The sequence below is a fragment of the Cynocephalus volans genome, chromosome 2 (genome assembly GCF_027409185.1).
Source record: "Cynocephalus volans isolate mCynVol1 chromosome 2, mCynVol1.pri, whole genome shotgun sequence".
Classification (NCBI taxonomy): Eukaryota; Metazoa; Chordata; class Mammalia; order Dermoptera; family Cynocephalidae; genus Cynocephalus; species Cynocephalus volans.
In genome coordinates this window covers 130,967,363-130,977,043 of record NC_084461.1, presented here as the reverse complement: position 1 = coordinate 130,977,043, position 9,681 = coordinate 130,967,363, and the positions used below count along the sequence as shown (strand labels likewise).

The window sequence follows — 9,681 nt, the reverse complement described above, 5'->3', positions numbered from 1 at the left end:
CCTTTAAGGATCTAAGGAAAGCTTTGACATTCTCTTAAGAAAAAGGTACACAGATCATTGATTTTCCATATGGTTCCATGGCCCCTCTGAAGCCAATCAATGTATCCTTAAAAAATCTTAACTCAGTTTCACATCAACTGTTAAGAGACCACTTTCATCAGAAAAAACTGGAATGTAGTTTAAAACGACAGTGGCTTTTACTTTAGCAGACATCTACATCAGTATTTCTAAAGTGGAGAATCTTTATTTTTTATATGCAGTCCTGAAATCCTTACATCTATTATGGTTTGTGCATTGCTCATCTAGGTCCTTAAGTATTAACATTGAAGGGGAGACCGTAATTTATAACTATTTTGGCACTTTGGGAACATAGTGATCACGGACACTCAAGGTTTGGGAAAGTCTAGAAAACAATCTCAGAAATCAGAAGCTACTCTGGAACTGATTTTATTTGCAGTGGAACCAACTTGAAAATAATGTAGGATCCATGAGATCTGTAAGGTTCATGCTGAACTCACAGTGCAACTTTCAGAGAAATCCATTGTTTAAAGAGAATTGCAAGTGGATTTTGAGGTTCCAGATAATTCGGTTCAAATAAATGCTTAGCACTTTCCATCATGGTTCAGACTTAATTTTTCATTATTCAACCTGAAAAAAAAATTTAGAGAAATTAAGGACCAAGTAGTTGTGGCACCTCCAAAAAGAAAATATACGATTATTTCAAAAATCACATTGGAAGAAGCAGACCCAGGTGCTGGCTCAGGTGCTTCTCACGGCTGCTCTAACAGTCTGTGCACTTTGAGCAGGTCTTTTCTCATCTCTGAGCCAGAGGCCTTATCTATAATATGAGAGAACTGTTGTCTAATGTCCTTTCCAATTCTAGCTATATGGCTACAGGAGACACTTAACTTAACATTTAATTTCTCCAATACGGATTTACTAAGTACTTAATAAGCTCTGGAACTGTCAAAGAAGAAAAAAAAAAACGTATTATTCTTATCTTATTTCTGCCTTTTATACTCAAACATTCAAAAATTCTAAAAGCTGAGATATTTGACTCTTTCTTAATCATATAGTTACAATCTTAATTAGCCGGATAGTCATCTTATTTCTTGTGGACAGTGTGTAACTCTTGAAGGTTAGGATTGCTCATCAAATTCAACCTTTAATATTATTGTTTAAGATTAAATATAATTTAGTAGGCAACAATTAGAAATCTGTGGGCTTCACAGTCCTCTTCATCCTCTGATATATTTTATTTGTTTTTCCACTGTTGCAAAAATGAAAACTCTGTGAAAGCAGAAATTTTTGTGTGTTTTGATCACCATTTTACCTCTAGTTCTTAAAGCCCTGTCTGGTACACAGTGAGTGTTCAATAGATATTCACTAAACGAATGACTCAAAAGTAAATTTACTCCTCCTTTAATACCTGAATAAATCATATCCTCCAAAAATAGAACGAATTTCCTGATCAAGGGTTAAGTATTTTTTTCCGTTTTCTTTGGACAAACAATAACCAAGCGACTATGGAGAGAAAACTACTGAGACATGACCAGAAATATTCTTTTATTGCCTATGGATCAGTCTGAATAGTATTTCCTGATACAAAGGAAAACAAAGCCACCTTACCTCTTTGTTTCATTAAGTACACAGCGATTACCATAGGTTTTTCCATCAGAACCACAGACTGGTTTGTAGATAGATGGACATTTTATTTTTTTAGTTGGGCTCTTGCCGCTGGTATTGCCAGTCTATAGTAATGTGAAAAACCATTAGGTAAGGATAGGGGAATCAATTTAATTTACATATTATAATAAAACAAATATTTATTGCTCTTTATTTATTAATGAAGCATTGTACTGAACCAATCATTTTATTAATCCCTTGTATTTAATGTATACAAGAGTACTGAAAGAAGGGTATATTTTGTCCCATTTTATAAGTGACACGCCTGAGACTATAAATAGATTAAATGTCCATGCTGTGATTCAAGTCTACTCCAAAGCCCCTGCTCTACCTACATGTCAGACTACTTCTGCTTTAGTTCTTTGGAGACATCTCTTCTCGTAATTGCAAAACAATAGTCAGGAAAAAGTCACACTGGCAATTGAAAAACACATATGGTCGTAATTTATTGATCTCCTTCTTTTTTCTTCTTCCCATGAAAGAAAAATGATGCAGGAGATAGGATTGTGCAGAATTAATTTAAATAGTACCTAAGGGCATTTCTTTGGACGTGAGCTACAGTATGGCAGAAGCCTGTGAACATAAAGAAGCTTTGACCAGCAGATGAGAACAGAAACACAAAGGAGGAAGGTGGAGACTTTTTAATTGAGGACATAGTCTTTTCAGAGCCACGATATTATAGGAAGATGAGAAAATACCTCAAAATTTTCCACTGGGGTAAAGCTTACAAGCATTTTATGACAATCAGTTTCTTTCACTCACATATACTCAGTAAAGTGGACATGATTATCTTTCCCATTTTAGAATGAATATGAAATTGCAAAAGTTTAAGTGACACCCTAAAGACTCAGATACCCACTGGTGATGGCATTATGGTCTGAGCAGTAGGAATCTCTCTGGGAGATTACTACATGTCAATCAAGAAATATGAAGAGAACAAGTAATGTTCATCTGAAAGATTTATGGGAATGACAATTTGTAAGGTACAAAAATAGTTTCCATTAAGTTGATGAGATGGAGGAAGTGTTCTAGAAAACTGTTTTGGAAGTGAACATTAAATGAAGTGTCCAGAGTCATTTTTAAATGGAATTAGGAGGGTGATTCCTGGGAGAAAGACTGGCAAGTGAAGGTAAAAGCACACCAGGACTCAGACGAGGATACAGGAGACCTACACATCAGATGGATGTTCACCTTCTTGCAATGATGGCTCCCAAGCATCAGGCATTTATTCATTCATCTAACATGCAGTTCAAGAGGACCTAGTATATGCCTCACTTATTCTAGGATCTAGAGATACGGGTTTGAAAAGAAATGGTACTTTCTTCAAAGAGTTCATGATCTAGTTGAATAAATAAACAGTCTATTACAAGGTAATAAGGTAATTTCAATGATGGGGGAAATCATTAGTATTAGGAATACATTGTAGGAAAATCAAAGAGCTCTGAATGATATGGATGGTTTGTGAGCAGCAGTGACATGAAATGAAGCCGGATTGCGTACGGGGGCCCAATAATGAAAAACCTTAAATGCCATGTTCAGGAGTTTGGGTTTTATCTTTTTGGTAGTGTAACCACTGAAGAATTTTGAGAGTGGGGACTGAAATATCTAAATATCAGGTTTTTGATGCAGAAATATCACTTCAGTGGTTTGTAGATTAGGCATGGGATGAAATGGGAATGAAAGTTAAACCTGGTGGGGGTGTGGATTCAGTTAATGGGGGTCTGAGTTAGTCCAGTACATGTAGAGGAGGTAGAACAGAAAACGATAGAATGGAATGAGGGAGAGAATAAAAGAGCATGACACTCATTAATGATCATAAGTGTTGTGTGCAAACATAATTAGCTCCACGGTTCCTCTAATATTGTTTTATCAGGGTCACTGCAAATTGTTTGTCATAAATATGGTGTGCACTGTTAACCATTTCTAGTCTTGGAAAATAGAATGGCCAAGGTAAATTGACAGAAAAAAATAAATGATGCTAACACTAACCTGAGTCTCCATTAGATTGCCATTCAAAGTGTTGTCTACATTTTTTCTTTCTTCTTGACTGTGAAAGGATCTTGGTTTCCTTTGTTGGCTAGATGACCCTGGCTTTCCTTGCTGGTTAGAAGACCCTGGTTTTCCTTGCTGGCTAGAAGACTCTAAATTCCCTTGCTGGCTAGAAGACCCTGGCTTCTCTTGATGGCTGGAAGACCCTTGCTGGCTAGAAGATCCTAAATTCCCTTGCTGGCTAGATGACTCTGGCATCCCTGGAAGGCTAGATAATCCTGGATTCCCCTGTTGCCCTGAAGATCCTAAATTCCCTTGCTGGCTAGAAGACACTAGATTTCCTGGCTGGCTAGAAGACCCTGGTTTCCCTTGCTGACAAGAAGACACTGGTTTCCCTTGTTGGCTAGATGACCCTGATTTCCCTTGCTGGCTACAAGACGCTTGTTTCCCTTGCTGGCTAGAAGACCCTGGTTTCCCTTGTTGGCTAAAAGACCCTGGATTCCATTGCTGGCTAGAAGACCCTGGCTTCCCTTGCTGGTTAGAAGACCCTGGCTTCCCTTGCTGGCTAGAAGACGCTGGTTTCCCTTGCTGGCTAGAAGACCCTGGCTTCCCTTGCTGGTTAGAAGGCCCTGGCTTCCCTTGCTGGCTAGAAGACGCTGGTTTCCCTTGCTGGCTAGAAGACCCTGGTTTCCTTTGCTGGCTAGAAGACCCTGGTTTTCCTAGTTGGCTAGAAGATCCTAATTCTCCTTGCTTATCAGAAGATTCTGGATTCCCTTTTTGGTTAGATTCCCCTGAATTCCCTGGCAAAATCGAAACTCCTGACATCTCAGTCTGTTTCAAAACTCCTGGCCTCCCTTGTTGACTAAAATTTCTTGTTTTCCATGGCTGGTTAGAGTACCATTGTTGTCCTTGAAGACTAAAAGTCCCTGCTTTTCTTTGTGTATAACTACCTCCTTGCTTTTGAGTTTCCTTTTGTTCTCCTAGGTTGTTAGCTTCATTTTTTTTCTCGAGAATAAGTGCAGGCTCTGGATTCTCTTCTAGTTTGAAAACACTTTTTTTCGAAATCTGCATTGAAGATACTGAAATAATACCACAAGCACAAAAATAAAAGTAAAGTTATTTAGCTTCAAGAGTTTTAAATCAACACCATTTACCCAAGATACAGTTATATTCAATCCCTCCTTGATATTTTTAAACAAGCCCCAAGATAGAATTTTCTCATTCTTCCTTCTGCCCTGAATATTTTAATTCCTCCTTTTTTATGTTGTCTGTATTACATGGATTCCAAAAATTATAGCATCAAGCCAGTTTGCCCCATTTCTAAATTACAGAATCTGAATTATTTGAATAGGATGTTCATTCTGCCCTGATTCCTTTTAATGATTTTCTGATGAATCAAACATACTCCGCTCAATGCCTATTATATAACTTTCTCCATATTACAGACTCTGTTCCTAATTTCTCAGCCTCACCTTATAGAAGCTGCCATCATCAATTTTTCAGATGCAAAGGCTGGCAGATGTGAGACCTGTGTCCATCTTCTCTTCTACATATCTATACATGCTTTCTATAGACATCTTCCTTCCCTTACTCTGTCCTAAAGACAGAGGTTTCTCTTCTTCTTTGGAGAGTACTTTGTTTTTCGGTTTTTGGTCTACCATTTCCAGTAAAAGCCTTAGCATCAATTATACTTCTTCTGGTGGTTATTTTTCTTCTTTCTTTTTTGGTCAAACTACTCAAGAGAATGGTAGATATCACCTGATTATTTCTTAACATCTATGTTTCATAACTCATCTACTCTATCTGCTTCTCTAGTTTATTTAGGAAACTCACCCATCACCTAATATATACATATTATGTATGTATATATATAATCACCTTTATCTATCTATCTATCTATCTATCTATCTATCTATCTATCTATCTATCTAATCTGTTTTAGACTTTTTTTTTTAAAGATTCTAGCAGGATCTAGAAAATAGTGAATAAGTAAATGGAATGGCTTTAGAGCTAATTACAATGGTATTACAATAGGTCTTATGCTTCTTATCCCTTGTTTGGTATAAGTGTTTCTTTTTAGCCTTCTCTACTTTTCTTTTTCTTTTTTTTGAAAGTTCCTCTTTTTTTTTCTTTAACCTTCTTAATTGGAGTTACCTTAATAACATTATTCATACTTTTTTTTTTTTCTGCACAGGCTTCCTTGGTAATTATTTTTTCAATTTGTACGACTTTAAATCCTTTCAATGCGGATGATTCCAAATTTATACTTAGGGTCTCACTTGCATTTGCAGTTACCGTGCTTTATATTTCCATGAATATATACACTTGTACTTTCAAGTCAATATAACTAAAATCTAACGCATCATCAATTGTTGATCCTTTGAGCATACTATGGTATATACTATTGCAGATGGTTACAGTCCTAGTCCAGGCACAGGAGTTTAGCAGTTAGCAACCTACTTTACAAAACTGTGATATTGTGTGGGGTGGAGTCTGTGGGTGTAATCTAGACATTTATTCAATTTAACAAAAAATATAAACCTGAAGAGTCCATTACTATGCCAGAACTATAGTAAGAGCTAGTAATTAAACTATGAACAAGCTATTTATGGTCCTGCCATCATGGAGCTGAGAATTCTGGCAGTGGGGGCAAACAAGTAAACAGAAATTTATAGTAAGATGATCAGTGCTGTAATGTGAGACATAAACTAGACAATATACTCCTGATCAAGGTAGCAGAGAATGTGACATCGTTTCTCCTTCCTAGAGGAGGTGACATATAAGAAGCATAGGACACAGCCAGAAAAAGGATAAGAAAGGAAGAATTATTTCAGCAGAGAGATGGGCTTTTGAATTCTATGAATCAAACATTGTTCATTATCAGTCACTAACATCGAGCAGAAATCAATTCGAGTAGAGATGTGGATGAAATGGAAAAAAGAGTTGGTGAGCTGTTTTTTATTAATTATTTTTAGATTTTGCATAAGTGACACAAGCAATGGAACCAAATTCTATAGATGCAAAAGTGTAGACAGTTTAAAGTTAGTTTCCCTTCCCTTCTTTTCTCTCCAAAACCCATTTTTCTATCCAGGCACAATTTTTTTCCTTCTAAGGTGGAAATATTACAAGTAAGGTGCCTAGGACACAATCACATTTACCAGGTTTTTGTGAATTATTTCAGAGACATCCTACGTACTTACAAGCATATATTAATATATTTTTCCACACAGTTGGTAGCATACATTACACACTGTTCTACTCCTTGTTTCTTTTTTTGACAACATAGTGACACTTTCTCTGCATCAATGCATATAGAGCACCTTTATCTTTTTTCCCTTCAATGGCTGCCTACTATATTCTTTTATTGGTTTACCATAATTTTTTTAACCAGTCTCTATCAATGAGCAGGTAGTTTATTTTCTTCTTTTGCTATTACAAACAATGATTTAATGAAAATTCCAATAATACACATTTCTTACATGGATAAACAAATTTATAAGATAAAAATTAGGAGTAGAACTTGTGGGCAAGAAGAGATAATCAAGATATCAGAATGTGGTTTGGCCATCTATTATTTTTTATGTTAAAAACTTGGAAAATAATTATCTTCAGTTTTGTTTTGTTTTGTTTTCTATTTTACTCTTCTGATGTAACTCTGCTATGTTCTTAGCATTGCTTTTTGGATTCCTCTCTCTTTTTTATCTTCCATGTAACCACTACATCTGGTATTAATAATTTTTTTCCCATCAACAAATATCTGCTGAGTACATGCTGTCACCTAGCAAAGCACTGAAGGCACACAGCAGATGTAGTACCTGCCATCATGGAACATACATTCTGGTGAGATATTTTATTTGTATGTTTTTTTCCCTCTAATATATATATATATTCTTTTCTCTTCCCTTCTCTCACCCTATCTCTCAGTTCTTTGCTCCTACTCTTAACTCTATTATTTCAGCAGCTACCTAATGGTATTTCTGTACAACTTTTCTAATATTTAATCCATTTTCAATTTTACTACAATACTGATAGTTTTCAACAGGATTGATATGATAACCCCTGTACTCAACAATCTGAGACAACTCTACAGTGTTTCCAATGAGAAGAGAACCACAATATGTTGTGTTACAAGTTCAAGAAGTTGACGATCTTAGTTACTTTACTTTTATTATTTCCTTTTACTAGGTATAAGAAAGATAATCAAGTAGGATATTATAATATTGAGATAAATTAGAATCATTTCATCATCATAATTTTTATCTTGAGAAAGGTGTTAACTGCCATTTATTATCTTGAGAAATTTATATCGCTGAGCTAGATATTTATATCTCTGACAACGACCTAACTGTATTGAGTTAAGGAATAGAAAGAAATATGTTGAGTGTCAAGCTCTTAAGAACTCAAGTAATCGTGGCGGATGCTTTTATCTGTATGATTTCTACAATATAGAAGAGTGTAATTATTTCCATTTTACAAATGAAAAAACTGAGACTCACATAAGTTGAGCAAGTTGCCCCAAATCACATAAAAAAAAAAAAATACAATTTAAACATATTTTTATTTGACCACACAGCCCAGGATCACAGTAGGAAACCATTCCTTTATGGAATATAAGTTTGAATATTCACACCCACATAATCCTCTCAGATTGAGTTTATCTTTCGAGTCTAATGTCTCGCCTTTCCCATTCCCTTGCCCCTGCTTCTCGTGAGCTACACCAAACTATTCAGTATGGTTTCACTTAGTCACGATTTTTATGTTCTTGATCTACATTTATTTCATCTGTAATTACTTTCTTCTATTTCTCTGTCTGATGGAGATTTCCTATTTTAAAATCTTCTGAGAAAACATTGCTAAAGCACTCAACATTTTTAATTCTTTACTTTGAGAGTTGGAAGGAAAGTCATTGGCTATGACTTTCTTACCTGAGAACATGGCCAGCAACATGAAGGGAAGAAAAATGAAAGCCCCCATGGCAGAGAGTCAGTTGTTTCAGACTTGGTCGTTGGGTGGAGTTAAGCGTAATTCTTCGGTAGGTGCTCTCCGAATAAACCATGCTGATTGCCACCATGTTATATATTTGAAAAATCCTCCGCCCTAATTGCTAAACACTGTTTCTGTCTTAAAAAAATTATAGAGCAACTTTAACAAACTGGAAGGTGTTGCTTCCTGAATGAATTGTCATTTTAAAAATTAGCTTCACACCCCAACTCCCATAAATATCCAAACTTTCATATGCGTCTATCAGATATCTTCCCCCCAGAAAAAAAATTAAAATGGTGAAACCCATCTGGGAAAGTGGTAAATTTAGTGCTCACTTTTTTATTGTTAAGAAATAACTTATATTCAGTTTAGTACTATTATCAGCACTCCAAGTTTATGTGTCCACAATAGAGACTCTCAAGGCATTTTCCCTTAAATTAATTATATACCAATTATTTACCTCAAATTATATTTTAAAAGCAAATAAAAATGCATTGAATATTGGTCATTAGTAAGTGATGAATGCATCCAGTGGGGAAATAATGACTATAATGTATTTTTATGAGGTAACAAGAGACAATAGATCTCATGTTTGAGGAATAACATTACACTATTGACTTACTCAAGTTATTATGCCCAACAGAAGCTCATGTGAAAATCACCTTGGGATTTCTACTTGGTCATAAACTCAATATTACAAAAGACTAAAATATTGTGCTCAAGACTTGCTGCCCTATAGAAGAGAAACTTGAATTGGAGTATGTCCAAAAGAAGGTGACCTTGATGATGTGAGGTCTGGAGACCATACAGCATGATGAAGGTTGATGTCAGTAGAAAATATAAGCTTGAGAAAGGACAGACTTAGGAGCAATCTGGTTGTTGGCTTCATCTTCTCAGGGCATTAGTATGGAGAAGAAAGATATTATTTGATCTGTGCAGTTCCATATGGCAGAACTAGTGTAAGGAAGCACAGAATAAACATTTTGGAGTTCTCAAGAAAATTTTGACTTTTGAAGGGGAGAT

At 35.6% G+C, this 9,681-nt stretch overlaps 1 protein-coding gene across 1 annotated transcript; it reads right to left on the bottom strand.

The window, feature by feature from the left end:
• Nucleotides 1-602: 602 nt before the first annotated feature.
• Nucleotides 603-8,649, bottom strand: MARCOL (MARCO like). Its single transcript, XM_063087666.1, has 5 exons — nt 8,601-8,649; nt 3,971-4,754; nt 3,676-3,871; nt 1,630-1,751; nt 603-648 (listed from the first exon to the last, which is right to left on the bottom strand). The coding sequence occupies exons 1-5, from the start codon at nt 8,647-8,649 to the stop codon at nt 603-605; spliced, it is 1,197 nt and encodes a 398-aa protein (XP_062943736.1).
• Between the last annotated feature and the right edge of the window lie 1,032 nt (nt 8,650-9,681).